Consider the following 13,144-nt stretch of genomic DNA (forward strand, 5'->3'; position numbering starts at 1 on the left):
TGCTGTGTCTTTTCATTAGAAAGTTTCTGCCTGTATCAAATGGGTAATGATTTCTCTCATCTGGTTACCCCAACAGTTTCCCTCGCATCTTTGTCAGACAGCGCCTCTTAGTGCACTGGGTGCGTCACTGCCGCTGGATACTCACCTGTGTCTACCTCACCATTCTGGTATCCATTATACTCCTAGCCATTTTCTTCTGGTTCGTGCGAACGCCTGTTCTTTGGATGTGAAAACACTTTTCACAGTTTACAAAATAGTTCAGGACAGAACTGTGCTGGATAGCAATGACATTTTTATTTGTATTGTTCATTTGAACACATTAACACTTGATTTCCTCAGATAAGCAAGAAAAAAAAAAATCTTTATATTATTTTTGTTAACTTTGCTGTCAAATTTGGTGGTACGGACAGAAAAGAGTTGTCAAGTGTAAATAAACTCAGGCTTTGGATAAACACGCTGTCTAGTATGTCTGTGTCGTGCCAGATTGTTTTATCTTTTCCTTTGTGTTATGGTTCCATTGTGTTGGTGACATAGCAGTGGATTAATAGGTACTAGATACTGATGAGTCTCAGTATGTAATTGTGGGTCAAACACAAATATTTGAGCATGTTGAGCATTCTTTTTTAGGAAGGACACAAAACCTCAATAATGACCATATAATTTTATTATAAACATACAAACAGTAATTTCATACTACGTGGTTAGTAAAATACAGTAATACGTTATGAAGGGGGGTAGATGACAGTGTGCTTTGAAATAAGTACATCTATTGTGCTTTCCAATCGGATATCCACGCAGTACTTCCAAAACCTTATGCTTACTGTATGATGCACAGAAATGCAATCAATAGCAGCGTCTAACAAACACAAAAGCATTAAATAATTGGTATTAAATAAATTGTACTAAATATCTGCAGCAATTAAATACTTGATTAAATAATTAAGAGGCAGCCAAAGGATAGGAAATATCTAAGAACTAAAGATAATGCCAGGCTTTCTACAGAAAAGTGTTCCAGACACATGGGGATTTTAGAATTAGTATTCTTAAACTCTGTAAAATCTTAATAGAATGGTAGCAGAAAAAGCCTGGTCAACAAATCTTTTGTAGAAGGGTATAAATATATCCAAAAAATAAATAAATCGGCAGCAAGCCTTACAATGAAGTCTCAGACTTTAAGAATTTAAAGATATGTCAATTCATAAATATTGGTTGTTTGTGCAGAAATGCCATTTAAATCAATGACTCAACACCAGTCAGTGTAATCACACTTCATACACCAGAGGGCCTATTTGAGTCCACCTGACTCATTCAAACCAAACGTTAAATAAATAACAGTCTCTGGTTGTGTGTTTGTACGAGGGTAGCGGGTCGTGGGCACCATGCGCCAGTTTGGACCCACTGGGCTTAAACCTGACTCACAATCTCAGCATCCTCCTCCTCGAACCACTGCAGGGGAGTGCCGTCTGGCGCCCTCTGCAGGATGAGTATCTGTGGCGCCTGAGGGACACCAAAAGAGCAAAACCAAATTACAATCTGTCTTGTTGTGACCATGACAGTGCTGTAAATAAAAGACTAAGTGTGAACAAGTGAAAGAGGTATCTAACCATAATTAACAACTAATCTAATAACAAACCTATAACAAGTCATCTCCTTAAATGTTTGAAAAAATTGAAACACAACATTTTCTGTCTGAAAATGACTGTTTACTAGATGACCGTGTTAAGATACTAGACTGTAAGATACATCTAAGTGGTATGAATGCACTCTGGACTCGGGGTTTTTACCTGTTTCTGTGTGTAGGCCTGCTGATAAGCTGGCGGCTCCCGATTGGGGGATGGCTTCACGCGAAGTGAGCCCTGTCTCTGAAGCGGACGCGGCTGTGGCCCTCTGAGGCTGTTGTTGCGCTGATGCCACGTCTTGAGCTCTTCACACACAATCTCCCGTGGCAACAGTCGCCGGGTGAGATGGGTGGGGTACTCCTTCAACGAAGGGGTGCGCACCAGTCGGGCATACGGGGGCGGGGGTGGCTTGACCACCCTTTTGGGTGAGGGGATGTCCTTGGGGGAACTGTTGTTTTGGGAGACAGGTCTGGCAGGTGAAGAGGGATCCACATGTAGTTTGTCCATCTCCGCTTCGAGAGCTGACCCTTCTTTCGGCACAGCCCTGAGGATGCTGGGAGTTGTATGCTGCTGGCTGTTGTTTTTCTTATACACATGGGCATCCCTGTTTGAAGTCAGATGTTGCTGGTTGATCTTTTTGATTTGAAGTTGAACTTCGTTGTTAGTCCCTGGGTGGTGTTGGTTGTTCCTGTTAATGTTGTTGGTCTCACTGTTAGCTGCTAGGTGGTGCTCATCGTTAGCTGCCAGGTGATGCCCGTTGTTAGTCGCTGGGTGCTGGCTAGTTTTAGTTACTGGGAGATGGCCATTTCTAGTCGCGGGGAGCTGGCCATTGTTAATCGCTGGGTGCTGGCTGTTGTTAGTTGCCAGATGCTGGCCGTTGTTAGCTGCTGGATGCTGACCGTTATTAGCTGCTGGGTGCTGACCGTTATTAGCTGCTGGGTGCTGATCGTTATTAGCTGCTGGGTGCTGATCGTTATTGGCTGCTGGGTGCTGACCGTTATTAGCTGCCAGGTGCTGACCGTTGTTAGTTACCGGGTGCTGGCTGTTGTGAGCCGCTGGGTGCTGGCCGTTGTTAGTTACCGGGTGCTGGCCGTTGTTAGCCGCTGGGTGCTGGCCATTGTTAGCTACCGGTTGCTGGCCGTTGTTAGCCGCTGGGTGCTGGCCATTGTTAGCTGCTGGATGCTGGCCGTTGTTAGCTGCTGGGTGCTGGCCGTTGTTAATTGCCAGGCGCTGACCGTTGTAAGTTACCGGGTGGTGGCCGTTGTTAGCCACTGGGTGCTGGCCGTTGTTGGTCGCTGGGAGATGGCCGTTGTTGGTCGCTGGGAGATGGCAATTGTTGGTTGCTGGGAGATGGTAATTGTTAGTCACTAGGTGCTGGCCATTTTTAGTCGCTGGGAGCTGGCAGTTATTAGGCACTGGGTGCTGGCCGTTGTTAGTTGCCGGGTACTGGCCATTGTTAATTGCTGGATGATGCCCGTTGCTCTGGTAGCTGTGCGCCTCGGCAGGGTTGGCATTGCCCTTGTGCTGTGAGCTCAGGTGGTACCCATACGGCGGCGGGATGGCTTTCCCGGGCTTCGCCGAGTTGTCACGGCAGGGTGAGCCAGCGTATGATGGCACGGAGTGCTCGGAGCTGCTGTCCTCGGAGCTGGACTGGCACACAAGGCGGCGAGGCGAGTATTCCGGCGAGGTCACGGCCAGCTCACCCACACGTCGCCGTGGTACCCTCACTCGCCCGCGGCCCTGGTCTGAGCTGAACTTTCCTAAGTCAGGCTTGCTCTTGGGAAGCCTGTTGGTGGTGAGAGGAGTGGAACAAAAAATAAATCTAGCTGCCTCAGCTTTTTAAAAAGCTTTTAAAGCTAAGTTAAGCTATACATACAACACATGTGGCATGCCGATACAGCTGGAGGACTTTTTAATCTTTACTGGAGCATTTATGTTTATTTTCTTAAGGTCTGTAGAGTGAAACATTAATTCTGTACGATCTGAAACATTTTCCAAGTGTATTTTTTTTAAAGGCAGTATAAATATTTAAACCCGTAATAACCTAATATGATCACTACATGGCCTCACTATACTACAGTTCCCTCAGACATAAGATGTAAACTTCTAAAAACTTCTAGTGCAAGTTACAGCACCACCTAATAACTCATAGATGTGGACATGACCGTAATAGTGCTTTTACAGTAAATCTATTGGCTGTTGTCATGGATATTGTACAGTAATAGCAGTAACAGTAATTTGAGTTCAACAATGGCCAGTTGAGTTGTCATGGATTCTGCCATAACAATACCGTAATACTGTCATTTTGCCGTAACTGCAGTTTACCTGAAGGACTGCGAGAGCTGGCGGCGTACGGGCAGCTCTGGGGTGGATGGGGCGCTGCTGGACAGGGTGGGCAGCAGCGCCAGGCTCCTCATGGACGCCAGCTGCATGGGTGGTGGCAGCTCGGCCAGACGCAGGTCCACGCCAGCCTGGACAAGGGTACCAGTTGGACTGCTGCTGGCGCAGAGGAGAGAGAGAGATGACGCACACTCACATGACACACACCTGCATGACAGACCTCTTTAAGCCCTTTTGTGAATAGTTATCAAACTAGACATATAGGGCTGTATCAGAAGAAAGGTTGAATGAGGAGATATCTCTTAAACCAAGAATAAACAAGGTAATTGGTTCATTAAATGGTGGTTATTTGATTCTGGATGTTTTACTTAATTTTCTTAAGTGCACTTAGAGCGTGTTCATTCTCATCTGATGATCTGTTTATCATGTGGTATAGGTATAGTAACCCATGTGAGCACCAGTTTGCATTCCAAAGGCGTCTGCTAAATAACCATAACCATAACCATAACCATAACACTCAGGGCCAACACGTCCTAATCACATGTGTCTTCTACTCTACACACTCTTCCTACTTTTCTTCAGTAACCAAAGTGGGCATTATTAAATCCATAGAACCACTGAAAAGAAAGCTAACGTCACATCCGATCTCTGAGTGTGGGACCGTGCGAGCGACCGCGTACCTGGAGCGGCTGCTGCAGGCCGAGGGGCTCATCTTGTTCTTCTGGTAGGGCTGGTCCAGGCTGGACTCCCTCCAGGGCGAGTTCTGGATGGGGCAGCGCTGGTAGTCCAGGCTGGTGGTGGAGCTGCTCACGCTGACCGAGGCGCTCTGGGAGCCGACCGAGGGGTACGGCGAGGGCGACGGGCTCAGGGAGGGCGGCGGCGGCGACTCGGTGGAGCTCGGGGCCAGCGACGGGCTGAAGTCGCTCTCTGAGGGTTCCGCAATACAGACAGGACATGGTCAGAGCACTAGGCATAAACAAGGCTAATGTGACAGCCCAGGAGGGTGTCTATATCTGTTATTCACTTTATTTATTTATACATTTTCTACATTAGCCAAGACCATACTTTGAATTCTTTCGATGTATCTTTGAAATGTTATTGTTGTTTTTCCACCTTCAACGAATGTTCAGTGACTTGTGTCTCATGGCTGCTTTTGTAGTTTGTGATATGACTAATCTCATTACAAATACATGTGTGTTGCTCTTCTTAGCTACTTCTCTTACCATCATCCATGGCAGCAGCATCAGAGAGTGAACTGTCATCGGAAATGCTCAAGTCTGGAAACAAACACACAAAACAAACACAAGGCATTTAGCATCGGGTTCAGAAATAGCCCATTCACACACACACACACACACACACACACACACACACACACACACACACACACACACACACGAACGATTGGGTTTCATGAGTGTGCTGCCCATCTCCCTGATTTGCTCTCAGGTCTGTGAGCATTTACATATAGGTGAAGAGCACTCTTATTCAAAGCAGCTCAGATGACACAGATGGCAGATGGGCACGCAGGGCATGGTCGGTGGCACGGGTGGCGTGAGTGCCCTGGAGCCTGCTCCTGTGTGGGCGCCATTTGTCAGCTGAGCCACGTGACACTGCAATATGACCTCAATTGATGCGACTCCAATAGTTTAATGCTTTCCTGAGCTATGTTTGCGCACCTGTCTTATATGACAGCGTATGTGTGAGTGTGTGTGTTTTGTGTGTCTCACCTCTGCTAGGAGTGGCATAACGTTTGTGTGTGTGTGTGTGTGGGGGGGGGGGGGGGGGGGGGGGGGGGGTGGTGGAGGTCTGTGTGTGTGTGTGTGTGTGTGTGTTTCAGACTTATCTCTGTTTGGAGAGGCACACCTGGGGTAATTTGCAACCATGGCATCTGTGGTGTGTGTGTGTGTGTGTGTGTGTGTGTCTCTCTCTCACCTCTCTGTTTGGCGTGGCACATCTGTGGCGATGCGCAGCCGTGGCGTATGCGGTGCTGGAAGACGGTCTCCTGCAGCGCCCTCATCTTCCTCTCCTCGCGCTTGCACTGCTGCTGGCGGCTCTTCCTCACCGGCTTGCTCAGGTGCTCCTCCAGCGAGAGACGGCGCGCCGCCTCACAGATCTGTCTCTGCAGGGACAGCTCCGCCTCCAGAGAGCTCAGCACCGACTCCTACGCCACACCAAACATCACATGTCATTCGACGTACTTTCCTTGACATTACATGGCAAAGGGATATTGTTGTGCTCAGATGACCAGTCCAGGTCCAGCTCCAGCCCAGGTGCGTTAGAACCAAAAATCTGTGAGACCAGACTAGTCACCTTTTTCAGTGTGCAAACCACCTGTAGCCTCTTTCTCACTGGTTTTTATTACAGTACATTATTTTATTTTTTATTTTCCGTTCAGTAATCTTTTTATTTTTATTTTCTTGGTTGACAGATTTCCAACTTGTTTTGCGTGCAACTTCACATGAAGCAATGCTACTATTAACCCCATCTACGGTGGCCTGTCTGTGTCAAAACAGGTAAAGGTAACTGCGCTCTTCTCACCTCTCCATCCTGTTGAATGAGCCCCTCGTCCAGTTTGAACGCAGCTCCGATCCGCCGGCGGATGTGTGGGGGCTTCTCGTCGGGGGTCAGAGGGTAGTCAGGAGACATCTTGCCCGTCAGCTCCTAAATAAACACAAAGCCACATGGAACATGATGAGACCTCTCCTCAAAACTACGGTACAACATTTATCCAGCCCTGTTAGTCCAATTCTGCAGAGCATGCCAGCTTTCTTTGTTCTGACTGATGAAAATACACCTGATATTAGATGTTAGATCAAAAGAAGATATACTTCAATAATTCTGCATCGTGTCTGTTTAATTATGATCATTACAACAACAAACAAAAAAAAATACTTTTAACGCATGTACTTTTAAAAAAAAACATTTATGATTTTGCTGAACACTCACACAACTATGTTACGCACGGTGCATCAGTAAAACACAAACAAACAGTATCTGGGAGAGTCCTATTTGTAAGAGATGTCCTGATATTAAATGCCAAAATGACCAATTCAAGGCCTAAAGTTAACAGCCATTGACTTGTGAGAGTGCTGCTCATAGCTCTGTGCAACGTAAATAAGGCCATTCGTGACATGCCCCCACGGCCTAGCTGTTTTGTCTCAGCCTAATTTATGGTCTCCCCTTCACTCTGCGTTAGCGCTGGGGAGTCTGAATAAAACATCTAAAGAAACATCTGTTCCCCCGGGCCCCGCTCGGCTGCGGCCATGCTGCCCAACGCGCTGGCCCTGTGTGGTAAACAAAAGCCTTTCATTAAGGCAGCCATTTACTGTCCTGAGTACAGAGCTGGAGCTGAGGAGGGCACCACACAGCTCAACCAGCTACAGCAGACAAGCATGGGGCAATCATCCAATTAGATGATGTACTTTCGCAAAACCGTTTGTTTATTTTTACATAAACGTTCACGTCATGCCTTTTAAAGAAAGGCGGCATTGGATGAACTAGAGAAGGTAGGAAGAGGAGGATACCACTTTGACTAATGACATCTTCATAATGTCGCTGATGACTATCTCAACATCTTATTTGTACAAACACAAACGATAGAAAAGCTGCCAGGTTTTGTTCCTATGTGTATGAGGGCTGTTTCGGGAATTTCTAAGTGTGTATGTGTGTGTGCGTGTATGAATGTGTGTGTGTGTGTGTGTGTGTGTGTGTGTGTGTGTGTGTGTGTGTGTGTGTGTGTGTGTGTGTGTGTGTGTGTGTGTGTGTGTGTGTGTGTGTGTGTGTGTGTGTGTGTGTGTGTGTGTGTGTGTGTACTCACCGCCTCCCGTATGCACAGCTTCCTAAGCTCGAGCAGACACAGCTCCAGCCGCTCCTCCAGGGCCTGGTGCTTGAGGCGCATGGCCCGCGTGTGTGTGGTCAGGTCCTTTATGGGCGACGTGGGGCTGTCTGAGCCTGGGACACAAACCAGAAGCATCTCACTCGTTTGTGCATAGACCTTTCCAATAAACTAGGCAACAGTTCCTGTAAAACTCTGACCGTCACCATTCCAGTAAAACTGAATGTTGAAATGATCTGTAGAGCACTGTTGTTTGGTACACTGTGACAACAATGGAACAGACCATTGTACTATAACCTTCTCTACTTCTGGGGAATTATTTCACAACACCCTTCTGAGTTCCAGTTACGAGTCAATTCTGAGCAATGCTGGCCATAATGGAGCAAGCAACCACAAAACAATATACAGTATATTGTAATACTATAATATACCAGTGTTTCCCACAGAATTTAATTCTATTTGTGGTGATATTGGTGGGAGTGTTCGCAGTTTTCAACAAAACGTGGTTGTGATGCTAGCCGTATTTAATCACGATTTAGCCAGTGGTGTTCTCTGCCAACAACAAGCAGGATTTTTCATGTTTTCTTCAAACGTACATGCAGGTTTGTTGAGGGACAGAGACACTAAGAGAGGCTGCACAAAGGTCGCAGTTTAAGTAGTACAACATAGAAAATCACTGTGTGGTGCTCAGTGTTGATATTGTGGTGGGCCGCCACAAATAAGTCAATGTATGGGAAACACTGTATACACACCTCTTTTGATCAAAATCTTATCAAATACAGTACTTCTGATAACCGCAAGCTAGTTTCTAGGACATCTTCTAGCCCTTAGGCTGTGATGCTGGTTGTATAAAAATGCAGTGCTTACCAGAGTGTAGCATGATGCCACTGTCGGAGTCACTGATGTCCTCTTTGCAGTCCATGTCTTTGAGACAAAGCCCTTTGTCTTGACTTCAGAAGAAAGCTTTAAATGGTACCTGTTGAAAATAAAAACATCCAACTAAGATGACAGAACTTTTCCTTTGAAAAAAAAAAAAACCCTTGCAAATGAAAACGGTGAGGAACCGTGATAAACAGAGGAGTCTCTAAAGCAATGCTACAGTGTCCATCCTGCTGGAGGACTTTCTGCCTGTTGTCCAGAGCTTTGCAGAAGTGATTTGTTTGGCCCTTCCTCCACACTCCTCTGTTTTGAATATGCCTTCCCCTCTAACAGACACACACACACACACACACACTCACCCCCCCACACCTGCTGGCACACTTTGCTCACACACAAAAGCAGTGGCTGACCTCACGGTTGACTGTGCACATGTGCAGGGGGAGGCTGAAGTGTGTGTGTGTGTGTGTGTGTGTGTGCGTATATGTGTGTGAAAGGAGGGGTTAGCCTATTCAAACCCCAACACCATGGATACGGTGAAACCCCCGCCACTCGCCCCTTGTGCAGTGTGTCGCAATGGCTTGTGCATGTGACGGACTTTCTTTCTTTGAGAAACTGCCCCAATACCCTAGCCCACCCCCCTCCAAAAAGAAACCAGATGGCCACGCGTATTACCCCTCTCTTATAGGCTGCACCTGCTGCTTCAATACATGACCCCCCCCATACACAGACACGCACGCTCACAGGCACGCACATCCAGACATGCATACACACACACACACACACACACACACACACACACACACACACACACACACACACACACACACACACACACGTCCATCGCTTCCAGGCAGGCACTCTTAAAGGCATGCACACTCTCACACACACACACCACACTTTCAGCAAAACATCCACCCGAGCTTTGAAGAGCATCTTATTTCTGACCACCTCAGGCTCTCTCAGTCGTAACTCACACCAGAGGCACTCATCTCTAATTACACAAACGATGTGAATGTCACTATCCATACAGTTATGTGTGTGTGTGTGTGTGTGTAGGGCTGAATTTAATTAAGACTTTCCCGTCAGGATGTCCTGTTTGCATATCAGAGGGAAGTATCAGCAGCACGAGCTGAGGGCACTGGACTGGGGAGGAAGTGGATGGATAAACTTGATTCACATGAGCGATAGGCACACTACACTACACTGCACTACAGAGTGAGTGAGAGAGAGAGGGCAAGAGAGCGCATGATAGAGAGATTCTATTTATGTAGTTCAGGGGTCGAGTTTGTTTTCACTGACTCTCACATGTCTTGTCATCTATCATGATTGTCCCGAAACGTTCGGCTCTGTTACAAAGACCCTTTTTAAAGCCGGTAATAAGATTTGGGGATGATATTAGTTTCCCCTCACAGCAAGTCAACCCAGGTCATCTGCTGCGCAGGCAGTAGTGTACCAAGGCCCTGGCAGAAGACACAGACACGGCTGTTGTTTCGCTTGAGCTCTGCTCTTGTGTTGCAGCCCCAAATGGTGTCACCATTCTGTGACACCCACTGCAGTAGACGTGTGCACTGTGCAGATCTGGGATGTGAGGGGATGCAAAACAGTTGAGCAGCCCAGAGGAAGCTGTTAAGGCTTGTAATCAGTGCTCTGTTGCTCCAGATCACTATCATCATCAGTGCGGCGAGGAGGATCCCTCTCACATGGGATGGTGTAGGATGGGAGCGTCTGACTGGCAGGATGTTATTCTGGTGTTCCTAATGACAGCTCGCATTCAACAGAGTCAACTTATGAGCACAGTCGCAGCGCTGAAGCCTGAGTGTGCATGAGTGTGTCTGTGTGTGTGTGTGTGTGTGTGTGTGTGTGGGAGGGAGGTGGGTGGTGTGATGTGGGGAGGGGGTTTGAGGGGACAAAAGAGCCCAGCGTGGACTCACTGCTGCTTATCAAAACGACCCTGACAAAAGGGCCGTAGCGCCACGCTAATGCGGCTAATCCACACGAAATGCCGCTGCATCCGCTCATCTATCCCACCCAGGACCTGCGCACACAATACTCATGGCCTTTCATTCCCATATGAGGAGAGAAAATCCTTCTCCTCTGACAACCATATCGTTATTATGTGGTGGCATCCTCTTCCTCCTCCCTCCTCTGGTTAATCTAATGGCCCTATCTTTCAAAAGCATGTAGATGTAGTGAATGTTTTTTTATATATAAAAGTAAACAGTTTACAAAAGTAGCCCAAACAATCACATTAGATGATTGCCCTCGCTTAACTGTTCCTTGTAGATGCTCGTTGTACTTTGTGGTGGTGCCCCTATAAAAAGACCTCAGCTCTGAATTCATGGCTGTAAATCTGATGGGCCCATGATGAAAGTCTACTTATCCCCAACCCATTCCCCTATGAGGACAGAAAGTCCTTCTCATCTGAGAAAGACCTGCCTGGCAACTCATCTCTCAGCCACTTCCTCCTCGCCCATTACGGCTCATCACAGAGTGTTTTAATAGTGTCAGCGGTCAGCAGCCAAGTTAATTATGAGGCGACTGGCTGCACGGTCAGAGCGGCAGCAGGAAGTCAGATCAGAGACGGACGGCACGAGGAGCAGCACAGTGGCTGTGCTATCCTCTCCATCTCGTCTGTAGCCAGGACGACCGGATGGATGGACGGCTACACCCGTCCTCGCCACGCACTGGAGCGTGGAGACGTCACATCAGCGGAAATGGCTGTTTACAGGCAGTGATTATGATGTGGAGTCACTGCTGTTCTATGTCTGCTGCTCTTGACTCCAACCCCTCCACCACCCTTTCCCAGGAGAGAGAGAGACAAAGAGAGAGGGAGAGGAGAGAGAGAGAGTGGAAGAGAGTGAAAGAGAGAGAGAGAGAGAGAAAGAGATGGAGGGAGAAAGAGAGAGAGAAAGGGAGAGACGTGATCTTCTGGAATGCCTCCACAGCCGCAGAGGCTGCCTCTGTGGTCGCAGCCCTGGAACTGCCGACGTGGGCCCGCCAAGGAAACTCTGAGGGATATTTGAAACCATCCCAAGGCATATGCGAAGCCTATAATTAAGTGAATGCTGAATCAAGTAGATGTTGCTGTTACGGGACAGACAGAACGACTTTACAGTATGGCTTCAGTGTGGGCTCACAGTCTCAAACAGCAGCGGCCAAAAGCCATTCAGCAAAAAAGAGGTCATCATCATCATCATCCATGCACTGAGAACACCTCTTTAAAAGAACCACTTTCTGGGATTAATACCCCTAACAGAGAAGAGGCCGTTTGTGGATAAGCAAAGGAAACACTGCTTTTCAATTAGAGCCACAAACTTGTATGGTAACAAAGTTACACATAGGACCCTTTGTATAGTCTACTAGAGCAGGCTGGAGCATTTATTCATTTAGCAGACACAATTAGCTTAATGGCCTACAGTGTACTTGGTACAAAGAAGGGTTATCACTCCTTGTGTTGGCTAAAATGGATTGGGTCAAAGTGCCATAGACCCTACCACACAGCAAGCATAGCCTAATACACTTAAATATAATTGGACTAACAAAGACCTAAAGTTACCAAGAATTAAGTTACAATTCTGAACAGTGAACTAGCCCGTGAAAATCAAGTGCCTTGTTATAAGGTTAGTGTATCTGTAGTAGTAGCCTATACTGGTCTAGTATGTTACAGAATAGACCTATCTATAATATAGCCTAAATAAACACTAGAAAAGGTTTATGGATTTGCATTCAGAACATGCTTAGAGAGGCAGCAGCCTATTATGCTTATTTCAGACGTGTGCAGAACATCAGCCTTTATCACAAAAATATGTCCTTCATTGTTCAACGTTCCCAACGTATTGATGTCATGTTGGTTGCTTTATTTTATTTTTTACTAGCCGACTAGACCACCACACTAATGTGCTTAGGCTATATTCGTTATCCGAGCAGTGCGAATGACTGAACTGTCATATAGCCCATAACTTCGACAAACACAACAGTAACCAGACATCGGCATCGCGGTTCACACATCACATTGAAGTTAGGGCTAAAACGAGATAAACATTGTTTGACTTTAATACTTTACCATGCTTGACAAACAAGGTTCACAATTATGTTTAAATACCTTTAAGTTGTTGTGGTAGATCCGTGACCCATACAATTACGAGAATGCTAATCCATAGTATCAGTCGCTCCAACTTTTCCTGAGAACACAGATGAGAAGTCTCGCTGAACATCAGATGTTGCACGGACACGGGGCGACGGTGCATCCGAGGGGCGTACTCGTGCGGGACATCTGTCCTATGGGCTGTACCACTCTCTTCTGGGGGAGTGACTGTTTTCTTTCTCTACGTTGAAGAATGTGTAGTGTTATAGATATGTAATGAGTGAATATTTGTCAGATTAAGGCAACATTGGGAGTCTACCTCACGGCTTGCTCAGACTTGAAAAGACCTTTACTGAAGAACCTTAAATGTTTTGAGTAGGGAGG

The 13,144-nt window shown here is 46.8% G+C and overlaps 1 protein-coding gene across 1 annotated transcript; it reads right to left on the reverse strand.

The window, feature by feature from the left end:
* Positions 1–646: 646 nt before the first annotated feature.
* Positions 647–12,893, reverse strand: inavaa (innate immunity activator a). The gene is made up of 10 exons (XM_062540497.1): positions 12,779–12,893; positions 8,665–8,773; positions 7,780–7,913; positions 6,501–6,623; positions 5,895–6,123; positions 5,183–5,236; positions 4,640–4,886; positions 3,945–4,115; positions 1,785–3,405; positions 647–1,497 (listed from the first exon to the last, which is right to left on the reverse strand). The coding sequence occupies exons 2-10, from the start codon at positions 8,717–8,719 to the stop codon at positions 1,405–1,407; spliced, it is 2,727 nt and encodes a 908-aa protein (XP_062396481.1). The 5' UTR covers positions 8,720–8,773; positions 12,779–12,893; the 3' UTR covers positions 647–1,404.
* Between the last annotated feature and the right edge of the window lie 251 nt (positions 12,894–13,144).

Source organism: Sardina pilchardus, chromosome 7 (genome assembly GCF_963854185.1).
Source record: "Sardina pilchardus chromosome 7, fSarPil1.1, whole genome shotgun sequence".
NCBI classification, from domain to species: domain Eukaryota; kingdom Metazoa; phylum Chordata; class Actinopteri; order Clupeiformes; family Clupeidae; genus Sardina; species Sardina pilchardus.

What these genes read in the sequence shown, in the direction of transcription:
- inavaa (XM_062540497.1), bottom strand. Translation starts at nt 8,719, where the DNA reads ATGGACTGCAAAGAGGACATCAGTGACTCCGACAGTGGCATCATGCTA. An exon ending in AGCTGTGCATACGGGAGGCG is followed by an intron (nt 6,624 to 7,779) that starts GTGAGTACACAC and finishes GTGTTTATTTAG; the next exon opens with GAGCTGACGGGCAAGATGTC. An exon ending in GCCTGCAGCAGCCGCTCCAG is followed by an intron (nt 4,116 to 4,639) that starts GTACGCGGTCGC and finishes CTGCGCCAGCAG; the next exon opens with CAGTCCAACTGGTACCCTTG.